The sequence below is a fragment of the Heteronotia binoei genome, chromosome 18, assembly GCF_032191835.1.
Source record: "Heteronotia binoei isolate CCM8104 ecotype False Entrance Well chromosome 18, APGP_CSIRO_Hbin_v1, whole genome shotgun sequence".
NCBI lineage: Eukaryota > Metazoa > Chordata > Lepidosauria > Squamata > Gekkonidae > Heteronotia > Heteronotia binoei.
This window is the reverse complement of record NC_083240.1, coordinates 36,477,821-36,497,628: the sequence shown is the minus strand read 5'-3', so window position 1 is coordinate 36,497,628 and position 19,808 is coordinate 36,477,821. Positions and strand designations below refer to the sequence as shown.

Genomic DNA, 19,808 nt, shown 5'->3' with positions numbered 1-19,808 from the left:
TGCTAAGTTTATTCATTGGAGCCTCTGGTGGAAAACTGTCAAAAGCTTTTTTTGGAAGTCCAATCATATAATACCTACCGGATCACCTTGTATCTTGCATACCCAAACCAATCCAATCCAGTAAAGCATAAAGCTTTGCCACCTTTGTGACCAATGCAAAAATTATGGTCAACATGCATTAAACACAGAAGCCTGCTATAAAGAAAGAGATAGAAAAAGACTACCTTCTTCAGGAATTCAAAGCTCCGCAATTGCTTTGCTAGACAATACAAGTTTGCTGATAGAACAGAGAGCTCTTAGTGGAACCAGGTTGCAAAGGAAATCTTAATGAAATATGCATAGTGACACTGAAAAAAGAAAAGTTTTCTATCTAATATACAATCATCTTGACCAAGTCAGGTGTGCAGGTCTGCCAGCACAGACTTTATTAGAGTTTGGTTATAAATACACCATCTTCAGACCTTCAAGGCAGAGGTTTTTGCTGATAATGGAGCAGCCAGGAAATGAAACCCCTCCCAAATACAGCTCCTTATCTTGAAAAGGCCTAAAATTATTGCTGAACTAATAAAGTAATTTTGTTGTTTTTAAAAAAAAAATCCCTTTTTTTTGTTGATGATAAAGGCAGCCATGAGATTTATTAGGACTTCGTGGAGTGTGAAACAATATGTAGAGCTCTGCAGGTGTTCAATACCACCACCACCTGGTTTCATAGCTATGCCTGATCAAAGGGATAGTGCAAACAGACCTATTCAAGCTATTGGTATCAGAATTATGTCATTCCGAAAACCGGGCAAACCAGTAAAAGTGCATGTCTTCATTAAAATCCATACTTCTGTTTTCTTTTTGAATTAGAAAATCAGATTAAAAATTGGTAAAAAAAATTCCCAGTTTTTCATTAGAAAGTATCAGGCCAGGCATCTTAAAGGTGAGGGATACTTAAGGAGAGAGTGTCACCTATACAGAACATGAAAACATTAAATACGATATCTAAGAGGCTAGAAGCTATAGTGAAAATTTTGCCGGGACATTTTCTACTTATACTTCTGAAAGTTATCAAAAAGACATGTGATTTATTTTGAACAAAAACTGAAGATCAAAGAAGAGGTCTGCAATATCCGTCAGGAAGTAAAGCTGTGCCCCAAGCTGCTATTTGTGCTGCTCCATAGAGATCAATGAGAATAACTGAGTTTATCTATGATTCTAACCATCAGGCAACAACCAAAAGTTTACCTTAAGACAATATTGATAATGTGGTGTAATGGCCAGTGTGTCAAGATAAGGGCTGGGAAGAATCAAGTTCCAATTCCCCTCTATCAGGAAACTCACTGATCCGTCTCACTCTCTCACACATTGCAGAGCTGGGGAAAGCACAGAAAGAGGGTAGGCAAGATGATTAAAGGATTGGAGAACCTTCCCTATGAGGAAAAGCCGAAGAGTCTGGGCCTTTCTAGTTTAAAAAAGAAACTAAGGGGAAACATGGTAGAGGTTTATAAAATTATGCATGGGGTGAAGAGAGTTGACAGAGAAACTTTTTCTCCCTTTCCCAAAATTCTACAACTCGAGGGCACCAAATGGTAAGGTAAGGTACCAAATGAAGCTGATGGGCTGTAAATTCAGGACAAAGAAATACTTCTTTACACAGAACGATTACAATCTGAAAATTCAATGCTAGAGGGTGCAGTGATGGCCACAGGAATAAACAGCCTTAAAAGAGGATTAGACAGATTCATGGAAGACAGAGCAACCAGCGGCTACTAGTCATGGTCACTGAGGGAAACCTCCACATTCAGGAGGCAACATTAGAAGGCCTTGGCCTCTATGTCCTGTTGTTGGCTGTCCAGACAACCTGGTTGACCGCTGTGTGAGACAGGATGCTGGACTAGATGGACTGGTCTGATCCAGAAGGGCTCATCTTACGTTCTTATTATGAGGCTTTAAACAAATGTGGAAAAGTGGAAAACCTTGAACTCTGGGATAAAGCCTGTGATAAAAATGCACTATATAAATAAATTCTGATTCTTTTCATTATGCTTGGCAGAGCTGCTTTGCAAAAATCAAGCCTATTTATAAAATGTGAACACCTTCCAACGACCAGCAAATGATTTTCTTGTTGGCCTCTCTAGAGGAGCAGGAAGACAGATTTAATTGACGCTTTCATGGTCTGCAGCACCCTCTCCTGGAACAAGCAATTAATTTATTATTAGCTTCATTTATAGCCCATCTTTCTCACCAAGACCCAAAGCAGCTTATGAAGTCTGAAACGCAATTGCAACAGCAAAGACATCCAATAAACAATGGAGTAAGATTACAGAACTGGAAAAACAGTGCCAATGAAAAATGGTCTAAAACATGACCTACCATAATGAAAAAAAGGGCTACGAAGGTAGAGGACATTTTAGTAAAAAGAGACACGATGCAAACAAAAATAATAATAATAATACTTTTTATTTATATCCCGCCCTCCCTGCCGAAGCAGGCTCAGGGCGGCTCACAACATTTTAGTTCAATACAATACAATATAACAAAATACAATAAAATCACATAATTCAATAAATACTACATTATAAAACCATCATTTAAAACAACATTCCAATTAAAATTAACAGTTATGGTGCTAAATTACAGGTTTTTAATAAATTGATGGCGGAATACACAGCAGCAAATCTATCATTAGCTCAGCATTCAGCGAAAACCATCTTAAAAAGAGTGGTCTTGCAGGCCCTGCAGAATTGGTCAAGACTCCGCAGGGCCTGCACTTTGTCCGGAAGTTGATTCCATAGGTGTGGAGCACCTTTATCCCTTATTGGGTTCTCCGACACTGTTCCTTATAATAGAGTTCTAATTTCTTTGTAAAAATGTCCTGCTAACCATTCCTGTGCTGCGCATTCAGCAGAATGACAGGAGTGTGAGGGCCTTCCGGACCACTCCTCCACAAAGTGGGAGCCACTGAAAGGAAATATGTGGGAATGAGCACTTGTTGACTTGCAGGATGGTACCTTCGGGGACAAACTAAACATGATGACCACCATGGGGATGGTACCAGGGTCATTAATTAAAAAAAAATGCTGTGAGGGCCTGCTCCTGATCAGATCCTCAGTGGGGCCCTCTTGTTCCAACCCCTGTGCTTTTTAAAGTGGCAAAACAGGACTGAAGGGGGAGGGGAAGCTCTAGAGTCCTGTGAGCAAAAATTCTACTTTGTGAGCTATTGGCATTAAAGTTGTAAGCTACTGCATCATTTTGTTTGCTCTGGAGCCACTTTTCCTGAGCTAAGATAAGAATGTGTGAGCTGGAGGCTAAAAAAACAGCTTAGAGGAAACACTGGGGGCAATTCTTGCAGCATTTCAAATGTCTTTAAAATGCTAGTGGCGCCCTTGTGGTGTCCGCAAGGATGCTGTCATGTTTAGTCCGGCCCTTAGAGGGTTTTTCTAAGGTGAGCGAAGATGTCATGACAGGTGTCCTGGGTCCAAGGCCATTAAGGGCTTTGCGGGTGATAGTTAGAACCCTGAATTAAGCCCAGTAACTGACTGGTGGCCAATGCAGTGTCTGCAAAATGGGTGTAACATGCACGTTCTGCTTTGTGCCTGACAGAAGCAGTAGCTAACTGACATATCACATTATGTTATTACACATTACAGAAGGATTTGTTTGTTTTTCAGAAGTTATAAAGTAGGCCAAGTAAAGACTTAGCTGATATGCCCAGGGTGAAGTGGGAGTAGGTCACTTTGTACAGCATACACATGACTTTTTCTACTATTTGCACACCAGCCATTTACAACATCTGATTTGCAAGGAGGTTTCTAAAAGGCACATTCATTCCAAAAGAGTATCTGTGGATAAAAATTGCAAGGATCATACAGATGATTTTTAAAATGTTGTAAGCTGCTTTTAACACAGTTTCTTCTTCTGTATGTACTCAAACTGGAATGATTCTAAATTTAAGAGAACATAACTCACTTTTTAATGAATTAGCCTGTGTATATATAGTGATCACATCTCTTATGAATATACAGTGGAGGTGAAGAATAGATTTAAGGAACTAAAGTTGATAGAGTGCCTGAAGGAAGTTGGTGACATTGTACAGAAGGCAGCAATCAGCACCATCCCAAAGAAAAAGAAATGCAAGAAAGCAAAGTGGCTGTCTGATGAGGCTTTACAAATAGCTGAGGAAAGAAGGAAAGCGAAAGGCAAAGGTGAAAAGGAAAGATTCACCCAACTGAATGCAGATTTCCAGAGAACAGCAAGGAGAGATAAGGAGGCCTTCCTGAAGGAACAATGCAAAGCAATAGAGGAAAATAACAGAATGGGAAGGACAAGAGATCTATTCAAGAAAATTGGAGAAATCAAGGGAACGTTTCATGCAAAGATGGCCATGATAAAGGACAAAAATGGTAGGGACCTAACAGAAGCAGAAGAGATCAGGAAGAGGTGGCAAGAATACACAAAAGAATTATACAAGAAGGATCTCAATGTCCCAGACAACCATGACAGTGAAACTGATGACCTTGAGCCAGACATCCTGGAGTGTGAAGTCAAATGGGCTTTAGAAAGCATTATTAACAACAAAGCGAACGGAGATGATGGTATCCCAGTTGAGCTATTCAAAGTCCTAAAAGATGATGATGTTAAAGTGATGCACACACTATGTCAACAAATTTGGAAAACACAACAGTGGCCACAGGATTGGAAAAGATCAGTTTATATTCCAATGCCAAGGAATGTTCAAACTATCGCACCATTGCACTCATTTCACATGCCAACAAGGTCATGTTAAAGATCGTACAAGATAGGCTTCAGCAGTATGTAGATCGGGAACTACTTCAAGCTGGGTTTCAGAGAGGTAGAGGAACTAGAGATCAAATTGCCAACATTCGATGGATTACGGAGAAAGCACGGGGGTATCAGAAAAACCTCTATTTCTGCTTCATTGACTATGCTAAAGCCTTTGATTGTGTGGATCACAACAAACTGTGGCAAGTCCTTAAAGAGATGGGAGTACCAGACCACCTCACATGTCTCCTGAGAAACCTGTATAAGGGTCAAGAAGCAACTGTCAGAACGGGATATGGAACAACTGATTGGTTTAGAATAGGAAAAGGTGTTCGACAAGGATGCATATTGTCACCCTGCTTATTTAATTTATATGCAAAGTACATCATGCGGAATGCTGGCCTGGATGAAGCACAACTCGGAATTAAGATTACCAGAGGAAAACATCAACAACCTCAGATACGCAGATGACACTACTCTAATGGCAGAAAGTGAGGAGGATCTAAAGAACCTCTTGTTGAGGGTGAAAGAGGAGAGCACAAAAGTAGGCTTGAAACTCAACATCAAAAAACCTAAGATCATGGCATCTGGCCCCATCACACCTTGGCAAATAGAAGGGGAAGACATGGAAGTAGTGACAGACTTCACATTTCTGGGATCCAAGATCACTGCAGATGGTGACTGTAGCCATGAAATTAAAAGATGTTTGCTCCTTGGGAGGACAGCTATGATGAACCTGGGCAGTATAATAAAAAGTAAAGACATCAGCCTGTCAACAAAAGTCTGTATAGTCAAAGCGATGGTATTCCCAGTAGTAATGTATAGCTGGACCATAAGGAAGGCCGAGCGCAGAAGAACAGATGCTTTTGAGCTGTGGTGCTGGAGAAGAATCTTGAGAGTCCCTTGGACTGCAAGAAGATCAAATCAGTTAGTCCTAAGGGAAATCAACCCAGACTGTTTCCTGGAAGGTCAGATGCTGAAGCTCAAATACTTTGGCCACCAAATGAGAAGGGAGCACTCCCTGGAGAAGAACTTGATGCTAGGAAAGACAGAAGGCAAAAGAAGAAAGGGACGGCAAAAGATGAGATGGCTGGACAGTGTTACTGATGTAACAAGCACGAATTTGAGCAGAATTCGGAGGATGGTGGAAGACAAGAGGGCCTGGCGTGACTTTGTCCATGGGGTCGCAAAGAGTCGGACTCGACTGTGCGACCGAACAACAACAACATATATAGTGGTACTATTAAACTATCAGAAATGGATATACTGTTATGTGGTAGGACGGGGGGGGGGGGGAATTAAAAATGTGACAAATTTTTATGGACCATTTCTTTTAAACTTGGAGAGTTCCTTGCATAAAGCACTTGTGTTGTATCCAAGGCAGTCAGGGCTGAAATTCTAAGTACACTAAGTAAGCATGAAAATGACTCTCCTCCCCCCCTTCCACAAGGGATCTGACTCTTCAAGTTACAGGAAACAGAGTATTTGAGTGGATTAATTATTTCAAGGACCTGACAAAATGTGGATGTCTGAAGTAAAACTAGGCAGGACACCAATACAAAGCCAGCGATGTAAAAGTAAGAGTTCATAGCAGTTTCCCAGGAAGAGAAACACAATGTACAAGTTCACGAAGGACGATCATGTGCAAGTCATGATCTAATTAAAAGGTCATCAAGCAGTGCAGTTACATCTAAGCTTCTCAAACACGGTGTTCCTCCATGACTCACAGCCCAATCTTATACATGTTTACTCAGAAGGAAGTCTTGCTAAGATGAATGGGAATTATTACCTAGCAATCATACAGCCTCCATAAAGTGAGTAGGCAGAAACTTTCCGAAGGATAAAGTTCCCACAGCCTTACTCTTGTAGTAAACAGAAGACATTCACAAAATTCACAAGTCATCTTGAAACAATTTCAAAAATAAAGTGAAATACGACTTTGTAAACACCTTCCTTTTCCAGCATTTACAGTTCCTGAAAGTTATTATGCGCGTGCTTGGCTTTATTCTCAGAAACAGATTTTCAGATTTCATAAAACCTTTACTCACAAAGTTGATGGTAAGTGAAAGCAGCAACCATTCACAAGTACTTTAAGATTAATATGGATAAGTGCAAAATTAATTTTATGTTTTAACCTTTTGCAAGTAATTTGCTGAATTGTACTGGGTTGTTTCCTAATTAGAGCTAGGTCTTATTTTTAATAACTTTAACCTACTGTTTTCTGGCAGCGGCAGTGGGGGAAAGTGCTGGCAAATCACAGCAGACCTACAGTGATCCCCACGGGGTTTTCAAGGCATGAGATGTCCAGAGGCGGTTTACCATTGCCTACCTCTGCATCAAGATCTCCCATTCAAATACTATTTATTTCATTTTTTAAACCACCCTCCCTCATATGGACAGGACTCAGGGTGGTGTACATCACAGTACTCATAAAATACAATAAAATAATAAAATATAGTAATTCCATAAAATACGGCAATTCCAATAAAGCTGCCAGGTATGTCACACCTTATGGGGGTGGGGGGAGGCTGGAGAAGCAGAAGAGAGAAAGCAAGAGTGCCAGTCAGATAGAACATTGTCACTGTCCTCAACCAGACGCCTGATAGAATACCTCTACCTTGCAAGTCCTGCGAAACTGCATTAAGTCCTGCAAGGAGCAGATGTTGTTTGGCAGAGAGTTCCACTGGGTTGGGGCCAGGGTTGAAAATGCCCTGACCTTGGTCAAAGACAGCTGGATGTCTCTTGGGCCAGGGACCTACAGTAGGTTCTTATCGGCAGAGCATAGCGCCTTTTAAGGGGGTACACCAGGAGAGGCAGTCCCAAAGATACATGGGTCCCTCACCATATGGGCCTTAAAGGTTAGTACTATAACCTTGAACCTGATCCGGTACTCCACTGGAAGGCAGTGCAGCTCATGAAGCACAGGATAGATATGTGCAGGGTCCCCGTTAGGACTCACACAGCTGCACTCTAGATCAGTTGAAGTTTCTGGGTCAGATTCATGGGTAGCACCCCCCCACATAGAACGAGTTACAGTAGTCCAATCTAGAGGTGACCATTGCACGGATAACGGTGGCTACGTTGGGGCAAGACAAGCGGGGGCCAGTTGCCTGACCTGGCATAGCTGGAAAAGCGCCAGTCTGGCAACATTTGCCAACTGGGTGTCCATTGATAAGGAGGTGTTCAGAATCACACCCAGCTGGTGTCAATGTCAAGCACACAACATCAAGAGCTGGGAGGTGGCATTCCAACTTTGAGCCCCCACCCCCTCAGTCTCAGCAGGCTCTGCTTCAACCATCCCACCACAGCCTCCAGACCCTCAGCCAAATTTGCTGGGGTGGTATCTGGCCAGCAGTCTCCATAACTGTTGACAAACAGATATAGCTGGGTGTCATCAGCCTAGTGGTGACAACCCAGTCTGAAACTCCACACCAGTTCGATGAGGGGGCACATCAAGATGTTAAATAACATCAGAGAGAGAATTGCTCACTGAGGAACCCTGCATGCTACTACTGAGTGTCTAGTTGACAACCTATCTCCTAGTGTCACCCTGTCCCTGACCCTGGAGAAATGTGATAAGCCACTTCAAGGCTACCAAACACACTCCTATGTCAGAGAGGCGGTTGGCCAAAAGATCGTGACTATATTGAACACTGCTGTTAGATCAAGCAACAACAACAGCACTGACCCACCTCGGTCCAACTGTACACGAAGATAATCTGTGACAGCAACTGGGCTTTTTTTGCAGCAGAAACTCCTTTGCATATTAGGCCACACACTCCTGATGTAGCCAATCCTCCAAGAGCTTAGTGCAGGGCCTACTGTAAGCTCCAGGAGGATTGACTACATCAGGGGGTGTGACCTAATATGCAAAGGAGTTCCTGCTACAAAAAAAGCCTTGGACGGCAACCAGAACTGCCTCTGTCCCATGGCTGGGGTGGAAGCTGGACTGGAATGGGTCGAGCACCAATATGTCATCCTGGAACTTCTGGAGCTGTTCTGCTTCAGCTCTCAATCACTGTGCCCGGAAATAAAAGATTCGAGACTGGGCAGTAATGGGAAGTATCTGTGGGATCCGAAGCTGGTTTCTTCAAGAGCAGAACTAGCCAGGGCTGAACCTGCTCAGCTTCTGAGATCTGACAAGATCAGGCTAGCCTGAGCTATCCAGGTCAGGGCCAATGTTTTGTAGCATTTTCATAAAACAGAAACATATCATCTCACAAGTGACAGAGATAAGGACAGAACGCACGTAGTCAAATTTCAAGGAAAAATGGTAAGCAAATAAATGAAGAGCCTAACTACTTCTTCTCCTATGGTACTGTACAAGTCTGTTCTGCTCCTTTCTACGCAAAGAACACAAGCGAGCAGCCAGTAAGCAAAATAAGCCTAGTCCTTGATAGATACAGTGATAGCTGTCAGCATTCAGAGCAAGCGACACATGAGACAAATACATATGCTATGACACATGTATTAACCAGAACAGATTACTGCAAAGCACTTCATATTTCATATTATCTATGAAAACCAAGCTGACCATAAACGTGATAGCCTGGATATTCACTAGTACAGTCCTCAGGAATTCAAGACCCAATTTTGAAAGTGCTTTCCTGCTAGTTTCTAGGTTCAGTTCAAAATGCTATTTAACTGTTGTCTAAGATATCCAAGGCCCGTGGGCATGTGTTAAGTGCCATCAAGTCACTTCTGACTTATAGCGACCATATGAATTAATGACCTCCAAAACATCCTATAATTAACATCCTCACTGAGGGCTGAGGGCAATTCATCTCGTGCTGGGTCTCCCTCTTTTCCTGCTGCCTTCAACTTTTCCTAGCATTATTGTCTTTTCCAGTGACTCTTGTCTTCTTATAACGTGACCAAAGTATGATAGTCTCCATTTAGTCATTTTAGCTTCTAGGGAGCATCAACCCTGAGGCCCACATAAGGCTTCAGAGACTGGCTGGGGATCTGCTTCTATTGCTCTGGCTTTCTGAAGTTTGGCACAAAGCAGAACCTTTCCACTGATACTCCCTCTCCACAGAATACCATCCTGAGAAAGATCTGCCCAACCTTTGGGACAGCAGCTGTATCTTTTGTAATTCTAAAGCAACTTGGTCAGACTGTCTTGAGCTGTTTTGGGCTTATTGATCAGCACCCAGTTTTGTATCTATGCAGAGTTTTAGAGCTTTGTGAACCACTTTGTGGGCCTTCCACTGATCATTTTTTAAAATACAAACTAACCTCTTCATCGGAGTCATCCATGAAGACTGAATGTTTGATGAAGGTTTTCTGTTGCGCTTTCTTGGGGAAAATAAGACCATATCTGTAGAGACAAAACAAAGATTTGTCACCTTTCCATAAAATGCCCCCAAACTAGCTGTTCAATACCAATTTCCTTAAGCGGCATTAAGTATGAAATGTGCAGAAGTATACAATGGAGGTTGAGATTTGGGAACAACTAGAGAAAGGAGTGGGTAGACTAGGGTTGGGGAGAACCAGGTTCAGATCTCTGCTCTGCCATGGAACCTTGCAGGGTGAACTTGGGTCAGTCACTGTCTCTCAACCTGACCTACTTAACAGAGTTGTTGTTGTGAGAATAAAATGGAACAGGGGACAATATTGTAAGCTGCTTTGGGTCCTGACTGGAAAGAAAAGCATGGTTATTAGTATCTAAAAAAATAAATAAACCTTGTGTGAAATGAAGAGAATCAACACATATTTTGGGTAGGGGGCTTCTAAGCTGCAGAGTCTTGTGAGCAAAAAAATCTACTCTGTGAGCTACTGGCACTAAAGGTGTGAACTACAGCACAAATTAGTTTGCTCCAGGGCCATTTTTCCTGAGTTAAGACAAAAATATGTGAGCTGGAGGCTAAAAAACTGTGAGCTAGCTCACACTAACTCAGCTTAGAGGGAACACTGGTAGAGGGGGTGTTCAAAGTTGGCTCCACCCCTTTACTGAAGGCTGAAGCTTGGCTGACATATGGAGGACAATGCCCACAGCAGGTGAAGCATCAGATTCTGAAATGTCTTCTCATGTTTAAAAACTCCATCAAACAGAAAACTAGTATGGGAGGAAGAAAGGTGTTCCCCAACACCCCACTCTTTGCTTGCAACACTAAGACCTCTGGCCCTCGAGGAGAGAGGTGGTGAGTCTGTGGGCTCCTGACTGAGGGAGAGGCCTACTCAGGAAAAGGAGGCCCCCAGGCAGTCAGACCAAGTAAGTCATCCACAAGGCAGGGCAAGTTTAGACCAGGGACAGTAGGATGCGTTTATAACCACCGTTTATCTGCCCTCCTTGTTGCTGATCAGGTGCTGTGCTAAACTTTTATATGTAACTGTTTTTGTTTTTTTATTTTCTTTCTCTTCTTATTAAACATTTTTTTGTTTCTGTTTTGAATGCTGGCAGTCAAACTCTGTACCACATAGATCCCGACCGCTTAGACCACGCTGCTTTATGAAGGGGGCCCCGGGGAAGGGGGAAGGCATGCAGTTGGATAAGGTGCCAATCCTCCAGGGGTTCCCCAAAGAAGTGCTGAGGTCTCTGTGATACCCAAGTACAGGGTGGCAGAGGACCTTGAGGCCTGGCCTCATAGCTGGAGAGGGGAATTGGGAGTCCTGTTCCTCTCAATCTGAACCCCTAGACTGAGCAGGTGGTGGCAGCGAGCCCAAGTGGCCGGAGGAGAAATAGCTCCCTCCAGGAGTTGGCGACTCAGCAGGGAGTTGACGGGACTGGGTCTGAAGGCAGAATTGGGCCGGTTCCGTCACACCTGGTATACACATGCTGATTTATTCCTAGGAGCACACTTTCACATTATTCCACCAGCTCTCCCAGCCAGTCTTCATTGTAATTAGGGGTTGTTGCGCCATTAGTCTTGGTAAATTCATTGCATGATGGATTAAATCTGTACACAAATAAAATGAGATCTGAAATCATATTTGTGAGATGCGGTTTTAGCCAAGGCAATCCCTCCTGATGCAAGAAAAGGATAAACCAACCTGAAGTTATAGCTCATCAGGGCTTTTTCTTTCTTTTTTTAATGGAAAAAGAGGTGCCAGAACTCTCAAGAGGGAAATGAAGGGGAAACACTGGGGTGTCCCTCATGAACTTTTAACATTTGTTGAGAACTTTGTTTCCACAAGGAGGTTCTGGAACTCCATCCTACTGTGTTCCCCCAGAAGAAAAGCCATGGCCTATACTAGTACTAACGTTTTGCAAACACTCTGCAAATACCTGCGTTGTTTTTTTATACTGTTTTATGAATGTGTTAAGGGCTTTTTTTTTTCTTTTTTAATGGAATAAGACGTGCCAGAACTTAAGAACCAGTTTTGGTTGGTATGCACCCACCACATACATGGAAAAAAAAAATCCCTGCTCAACAGGGGACTTAACCTACCCAAATTACTTCTGCAAGCCCTCAAGAGTCAAGCAAAGCGGGCCAAGCCGCCCCTAAGCCCCCTTCTTGCCCCTCCTCCGTCCTTGAAGCCTGACAGGACCCCAATTTCCAGGCTGCTCTTGTAGGAAAGGAAGCCATAACCCCCAACTTCATTCACCCCCTTCCTAAGGAGGAGCTTAAGATGGCCCGCATGCCTTCCCACACAACTTGTGAGCCAAAACCAGGTCCCTCTTATCCTCACGACAACGTTGAAGTGAGGTCAGGGTCACCTGCGGGAGAACACTCTGCAGATGTTCTGAGGTAACCGGGAAGGCACCGTCCAGGGGGAGCTGGACCCCGTCGAGGCGACCTTTTCGAGATACATCATCCTTCCCCTTCCCGCCCAGCCCGCCGCCGCTCCATCTTATTCCTTTCGGCCTCTTTCTCCTCCTCCCCCCCCCCCAATCGCCTCAGCCCGCCGCCCCTCCCCCACTCACTGCTTGCTCGGGGCCGCCATCTTGGCAGGCGGGGAGGCGCTCCGTCTGTCACTCACGCCTCCCTCAGGCGGGGCCTCGGCAGGCGGACTGGCCGCGGCGGATTCGGCGCGCTGGAGACTGGGAGGCGGGGCCGAGGGCGGAGTGGAGACGAGGCTGCGCCTTTCCAGCGCCCCGGTAGTTTCGTGTGTAGGTTTGTGAGGCCCGCTTTCCGCAAGGCGGAGGGCTTCTTGCTGGTTTGTAGGGTTGCCAATCCCCAGGTGGGGGCAGGGGATCCCCCGGTTTGGAGACCTCCCCCCCCCCCCCCCGCTTCAGGGTCGTCAGAAAGCGGGGGGAGGGGAGGGAAATGTCTGCTGGGAACTCTATTATTCCCTATAGAGATTTATTCCCATAGAAAATAATGGAGAATTGATCCATGGGTATCTGGGGCTCTGGGGGGGGGGCTGTTTTTTGAGGTAGAGGCACCAAATTTTCAGTACAGCATCTAGTGCCTCTCCCCAAAATATCCCCCAAGTTTCAAAACGATTGGACCAGGGAGTCCAATTCTATGAGCCCCAAAAGAAGGTGCCCCTATCAATTATTTCCTATGGAAGGAAGGCATTGAAAAGGTATGCCGTCCCTTTAAATGTGACAGCCAGAACTCCCTTTGGAGTTCAAGTATGCTTGTCACAGCCTTGATCTTGGCTCCACCCCAATGTCTCCTGGCTCCACCCCCAAAGTCTCCTGGCTCCACCCCCAAAGTCCCCAGATATTTCTTAAATTGGACTTGGCAACCCTAAGGGTTGCCAATCCCCGGGTGGGGGAAGGGGATCTCCCGGTTTGAAACTTGGGGGGGGGGGGTGAGGAGAGGCACTGCATGCTATGCTGAAAATCTGGGAGGTCTTGGCCTTTAAGCCCCGTTGGCTGTCCAAAGGAACTGGTTGGCCATGGGGTAAGACAGTGTGCTAGGCTAGATAGACCACTTAGTCTGATTCAACCAGGGTAGTCCACCAAAAGCTTTGGCTCAGTGGTGCTTTTCTTTCATGGAGAGACGTAAAAATGGATCCTCATGAATCCTTTTAGGGATTTTTGTTTTTTAATTAGAAGCCTCCAATGCACCATCAAATTATTGATCATGTCCCCTTTTTCATGTTGGGTTTTTAAAAGCTACTCTAATTGAGAATTTGTTTAAAACATTGATAGCATTTTAGGGACCCAGTTCATGGAGAACTCTGTATATGCTGAAGTACCCTTTACCTTTAGGGGTTTTTTTTAACTTTCAGAGGTCACCTGGGTTGTTATGAATCAAGACCCCTTGAGACCAGCCTGAAAAAGCCGTTCAGGTCAGCTTTGCCTGAGAGGAACTTTTGCCTGGCAAGGGGCAAAACTTCTTGCTAGTAGTAAAAATTCCCTTCTTGCTAGTAGTAAAAGATAGCACTTTTTAGTAGATAAATCACCCCAAATCCGTACATCTCCAATCAGGGAATAGAAAAATGATCCACAGGTTGTCAAAAGATCTAGCTCCCAAGGCCTTTTAAGGATCCCTGGACCAAAGGAGGCCAAACTGAAAGTAACAAGAGAGCAGGCCTTCTCAATAATGGCCCCCCACTGGTGGAATCAATTACCGGAGGAAGTGCGAGCCCTGCAGGACTTTAGTCAGTTCTGCAGGGCTTGCAAAACTACCCTCTTTATGCAAGCATATAAGGAGTCCTGAAAACGATACCTTGCCATCGAAAAATATCTACTGAATAGCACCTTAATTTATGGTAGTCTTAACTTTTATGTAGTTTTAACCTTAACCTTATGTAACTGTTTTTAAATGTATGTATCAATTGTATTTTAAAATTGTCTTATGTAAATCATGGGAAACCATGTCTTGTTAGCCACCCTGAGCCTGCTTCGGCGGGGAGGGCGGAATACAAATTAAAGTTTATTATTATTATTATTATTATAAAACATCTGTTCAGTGTCTCGAAAACTGTTCATTTTGTGCTGGATGCCTTGTTGTTCAAATGGTGAAAGTGCATCAGCATCAGGGTTATTCCTCTGGAACCCTGCTCCTCTCTGGTCTAAACACAGCAATATAAAGGTTGGCCCAGCTAGTCAAGCTCCTCTTACCTACTGGTTCCTTCTCGAGTTCAGAAATCACAAAGCTTGTCAGTCAGTATACACCTTCGGCTAACTATGAGGTCTGTGGGATTATCAGGTCAGTGCCTTGAACCCAGGTTGGACCAGCCTTGGTGTGTTACTGCTTTATTTGGATGCTTGTCAGTGACAGTGGAGTACGTCACAGAGTGCTCTGCAATATGCCTAATAACGGGATGCTATCAAATTTCCTATCCCTGCTGGCTCGACATGAAATACCCATTTCAGTTTCACTTACTCTGTGCATGAACTGAACCTGTGAGTCTTTGTTTTCATAAACTTTTCTGTTTCTTCCTGATGCTGAATTCTTCCTGTTAAAGTATAGAAGTATAGCACCTATTTCTATCTATTTTTCTATTTTTAAACTTTAATTAATTTATAACTGTACCATTTAAATCATTGTGTATCTGTTTTAACTAAATCATGGCTTGCCATGTCTGTGAGCCGCCCTGAGCCCGCCTTTTGGCGGGGGAGGGCGGGATATAAGAATAAAATTTGATTTGATTTGATTTGATTAAAACTAGCGCGCTTTTCAATGTTATTCTTGCACCAGTTGTGTTTCGATGGGGTATAACATAAAAATGGTGTGCACCAGTGGGAATTGTTTTGCATATTAGCCCGCACCCCCTGATGTCGCCATTGCTTCACACAGGGCTTTTGTGTAGAAAAGCCTGGCAGGACCTCATTTGCATATTAGGCCACACCCCCTGACACCAAGCCAGTCAGAACTGCGTTCCTGCTTTTAAAAAAGGCCTGGTGTGAGCTAAATGAATCAGTAACGCCAGCAAAAGCAGGAAAGTAAAAAAGCTCACAACGATCCCCCAAAAGGGATATTCATGCATCCCTGTTTTTGAAGACACTCTAGGTATGTGTCTGTTCTCAATTTTATTAGAAACGGTGATTTGTATCCTTGCTGAATTGCTATTGAGCTGATAAGGGCTTGTCCATATCAGGGTATCTTTGAGGACATTGTTCCCGTGGATATCATTACCAAGTACTTGAACTGCCTCTCCTGCTCCCCTTCCCAGCCCCATTTACTGTTGTGGAGACAGGCAGGAGATGATCATGGAGATTTAAAAAAAACACAACCCTGTAATAATGCTATAATCAATTTACCAGGGAAAGTTAAAAGCAGTCTCAAATTACAAAATGTTTGGTAGACGTGTCATTGTTTTCTGTCAGCTTAAAAAACAAAACAAAACAAGTTTAATTTCCCCAAATTTTATTAAAAAAAGATTCCACAGAAAGATTGCAAAGATGGAATCTTGGATCGGAACACTGGGGTGTGTTGTCACCTCCAGCTTTAACCAATAAGAAGGCTTCTTGTTGCCTTAAAACGAATGTGCTTGTGAATGTCAAGGGGGCCCACGTCCCTTTGGGAGGAGCTGAAATGGAAGCGCTCTGCACATCAGGTGTAAAATTACTTCCCAAAAGCCATTCTAGAAAAGAGTATATCATATAATGGTGAAGTGCTTTTATTCTTCTTGTTGTTGTCCTTTATAATCACCAGTTTTGTAGACATCCAGTTGAGGCACAAGTTTCAACTTCCCTGCCCTCTAATCCCCTCCTCCCTTCCCCTCTTGTTTCTGCATTAAGTGAAAGTCAGAAGACAGCCATCCCTATAGCCCTCTACAGCAATCATATTCATTTAACTAAGAAGCGTTGTTTTAATTTAAACAAAAGATATTACAACAAATAACAGATACCAACAATGGGAAGAAACTAGCTGAACAACTAACTGTTGGCTTTAAGCATTTTACAACACATTTAAATAGAAGAGACGGATTGCGCATTGCTTTCTAAAATCTCAGATGTCCGGCTTGTCGGAACTGAGCTGCGAAACAGCAGCCCAGAAGAATGTGAAGCCAAAGTCTGAGAACACTGAAGTTTCTTTGCAAGCTCTATTAATGACAGACAGGTGAGTGTCCAGTTATAAAGGTACTCCACTGGAGCTGAGGCAAACCTCCAGACATCTTTTCTGCGTATACCTACATTGAAAAGAAACATAAGAATATAAGAGAAGCTATGTTGGATCATGCCAATGGCCCATCTAGTCCAACACTCTGTACATACAGTGGCCAAAAAAACCAGGTGCCATTAGGAGGTCCATCAGTGGGGTGAGGACACTAGAAGTCATCACACTGTTGCCCCCCCCCCAAGCACCAAGAATATCACTTGCCCCAGACAGAGAGTTCCAACAATACGCTGTGGCTGATAGCCACTGATGGACCTCTGCTCCATATGTTTATCCAGTCCCCTCTTGAAGCACACACAAAAGGAGGATAAGCCACTTATTCCCATTTTCCCTTCTCCTTTGGCATGGTCTAGCAAAGCTGGCTGACTTGGAACCAATTGCTCCCTCTAAGGCATGAAACTTTGTGAGCAAAAATGCTACTTTGTGAACTACTGCATAAATGAGTGTGCTCTGGGGCCATTTTTCCTGAGCTAAGACAAAAATGTGTGAGTCAGAAGATAAAAAATTGTGAGCTAGCTCACACTAACTCAGCTTTGAAGGAACCCTGTCTGGAACCTCCCCACACAAGTCCCTGCTGACGTGACTCAAAGTTGTGTGACCAGCGGTATTTGCGGAATGGCTCTTTATGGCCCAGGTCTGCCCATGCAGAAAGTGCTTTTTGTGTTTTTACTAACAAACAAAAACAAGACACGCACGCGATGAAACATTACTGCAATTGTACATAATACATTATACAATTATACATCATATGTAATTATGCAATTATACATTACTGCAATTATACATAAGTTATACACAAAAGTGCTTTTTGTGTGTTTGGGGAATTTAGAAATTTCATTTTTTTTAAATGCAATCTGTTTTTAATTGGCATGATCCTTCTGGTTGTGACTTTTGAGGGACACTTCTAGTGTCCTCACCCCACTGATGGACCTCCTAATGGCACCTGGTTTTTTTGGCCACTGTGTGTACAGAGTGTTGGACTAGATGGGCCATTGGCATGATCCTTCTGGTTGTGACTTTTGAGGGGCTGCTGTGTGAAGGGTGTAGCTCCTCAGAAGTTCCCGGTGCACATGCCAGAAATCTGTGCATGGCCCTTTGGATCCCATTGGAAAATCTGTTCGCTGACATATTTGGAGTGACTATTGTAGCAGGGGTTTCTCCACTGAGGGGGTTTTCAAATGGGTTAAGTCTGCATAAAAGAGTCTGTTTTATTACGTTTTTATCCCACCCTTCTCTCAAGGAGCTTTGAGACTCTACATGAGTCTCCTTTCCTTGCTTTTATCTTCACAACAGCCCTGTGAGGTAGTTTACGCTGAGAGGAAGTGATCAGCCCAAAATCATCCAGCAGTCTTCAGGACTTAGTGGGAATTCTGTTTGTGTTACTTATTCACGTTGTGAGGGGAAAGAAGCAGACGGGAGACGATGTTTGCTCACTGTGTTTATTTCATGACCAACCAACATGCCCCGTTGCTATCTTCCCCGAGATGCTGGCCTTCTTTTCTGCTCCATGGCTTAGCCTGTCAGGTTCAACTCACCAGCCCTGAGCACTGGTCAGCTGCACCTAAATCCCCTGTCCTCGTACCCAGAGGCTCAGACCCCTTCAAGGTCCTTTTCTGTCTCTTTATACATGTTGCGTACAGTCAGGATATGGACTACACTTAGCCATAAAACAAACACTTCTCAATACAGGTAGAGTTTGCATACCCTAGTCATTCCTAATTGACACTCTCATTGCAAATAGGTGGCAAAGTTCAATTGGGAGAAAAGTCTCAGGCATTTTCAATGCAGTGAGACAAAAGGCAATAGTACTGAAATTTGGGGATCAGTCTCTCTCTCTCTCTCTCTCTCTCATTACCTTGGAGGCACCTGTACAGAACTTCTGACCGAACTTGGACATAGGCAGCAGTTGGATCAAAGTAGCAAATGTTCTCAATAAGTTCTCCATCAAGTTTCTGCGAGGCAATGAACAAAAATAATCACAGGGCAAAAAAATAAGGCGCATGGACAAGAGCATTTAAGAAAGGCAGGCTTCATTTTGGGTAGGAACTCACAGGAGCGGAGCCCCGGAACCCCTACATTTTATTGTGCTCTTTCTTCTTTTACCCCCCCCCCCAACTTACTTCTGGGCTCCATCGTTCAAACACTCTGTGAGAATTTTATTGAACTCTTAAGATTTCCCCCCACAAAAAATGGGGAAATAACCAAAACATATAAAGTAGACAGATGGAAATCTTCATCATGCCACTGTAGCCACATAGGATAAAGGAATTTAAAAAGTATGATGGGAGTAAGGTTTTATGATGACAATTATAATTCAACTAGCATTTAATGTAGATGCTGAGCTGATATAATTTAGTACACCTTCCCGTGATGGGGGTGTGTGGCATATGTAAATGACGTGTGCTAATGAGCTCCAGCACCTCTTTTTCTACAACATTACCCCTGAAGAAAGATAATAGTGGGGAATGAAATTGGGAATTGCAGTATCTGGTAGACTAAATGCTACAAGGCAGGGGAGAGGTCAAGTTTTTTAAGGCTGAAGAAGAAGAGATTGGATTTATACGCTGCCCTTCACTCAGAGTCTCAGAGCGGCTTTCCCTTCCTCTTCCCGTCACAGACACCCTGTGGGATAGGTGGGGATGAGAGAGCTCTGAGAGAACAGCTCTTGAGAAAGCAGCTGTTTCAAGAACTGTGACTGACCCAAGGTCACTCAGCAGGTGCATGTGGTGGAGTGGGATGTCAAACCCAATTCTCTCAGATTAGAGTCTGTGCACTTAACCATTTCAGCAAATTGTCTATGTAAGGATATCCCCATTGTTTCACCTGCCTACTGATTCATATGGAAACCAGCGACCTTATTGCAGAATTAGAAAAAAGGGGGAAACTGAGGTGAGGAGAGAGATATCAGAGGCAAATTTAGAAGGCTGTTCCTCGGTGATTAAACTCACAGCTTTTTAAGCTGTCTTTTCGTGGAGATTCAAAGGAGTCCAGAAATAAGGGTATCTTTCAGAGCTGTTACAAGGCCGCCTTATTTAAGTTACTGGGTGATGACATGAGAGTATTTTAGTTCAGGTGAAG

The 19,808-nt window shown here is 43.6% G+C and overlaps 2 protein-coding genes across 2 annotated transcripts in view; both read right to left on the bottom strand.

The window, feature by feature from the left end:
* NSRP1 (nuclear speckle splicing regulatory protein 1) overlaps nt 1–12,783 on the bottom strand; it is a 38,180-nt gene extending 25,397 nt beyond the window's left edge. The window contains exons 1-2 of the mRNA XM_060259049.1: nt 12,635–12,783; nt 10,006–10,087 (exon numbers count right to left, since the gene is read on the bottom strand). Coding sequence (XP_060115032.1) covers nt 10,006–10,087; nt 12,635–12,654 — 102 coding nt within the window. The 5' untranslated portion in view covers nt 12,655–12,783. The remainder of the gene's footprint in view (nt 1–10,005; nt 10,088–12,634) is intronic.
* A 3,739-nt stretch (nt 12,784–16,522) lies between these two features.
* The window catches only part of EFCAB5 (EF-hand calcium binding domain 5), a 60,204-nt gene continuing 56,918 nt past the window's right edge, over nt 16,523–19,808 (bottom strand). Inside the window, exons 19-20 of the mRNA XM_060258967.1 lie at nt 18,586–18,682; nt 16,523–16,743 (exon numbers count right to left, since the gene is read on the bottom strand). Of these exons, the coding sequence (XP_060114950.1) occupies nt 16,523–16,743; nt 18,586–18,682 (318 nt within the window). The remainder of the gene's footprint in view (nt 16,744–18,585; nt 18,683–19,808) is intronic.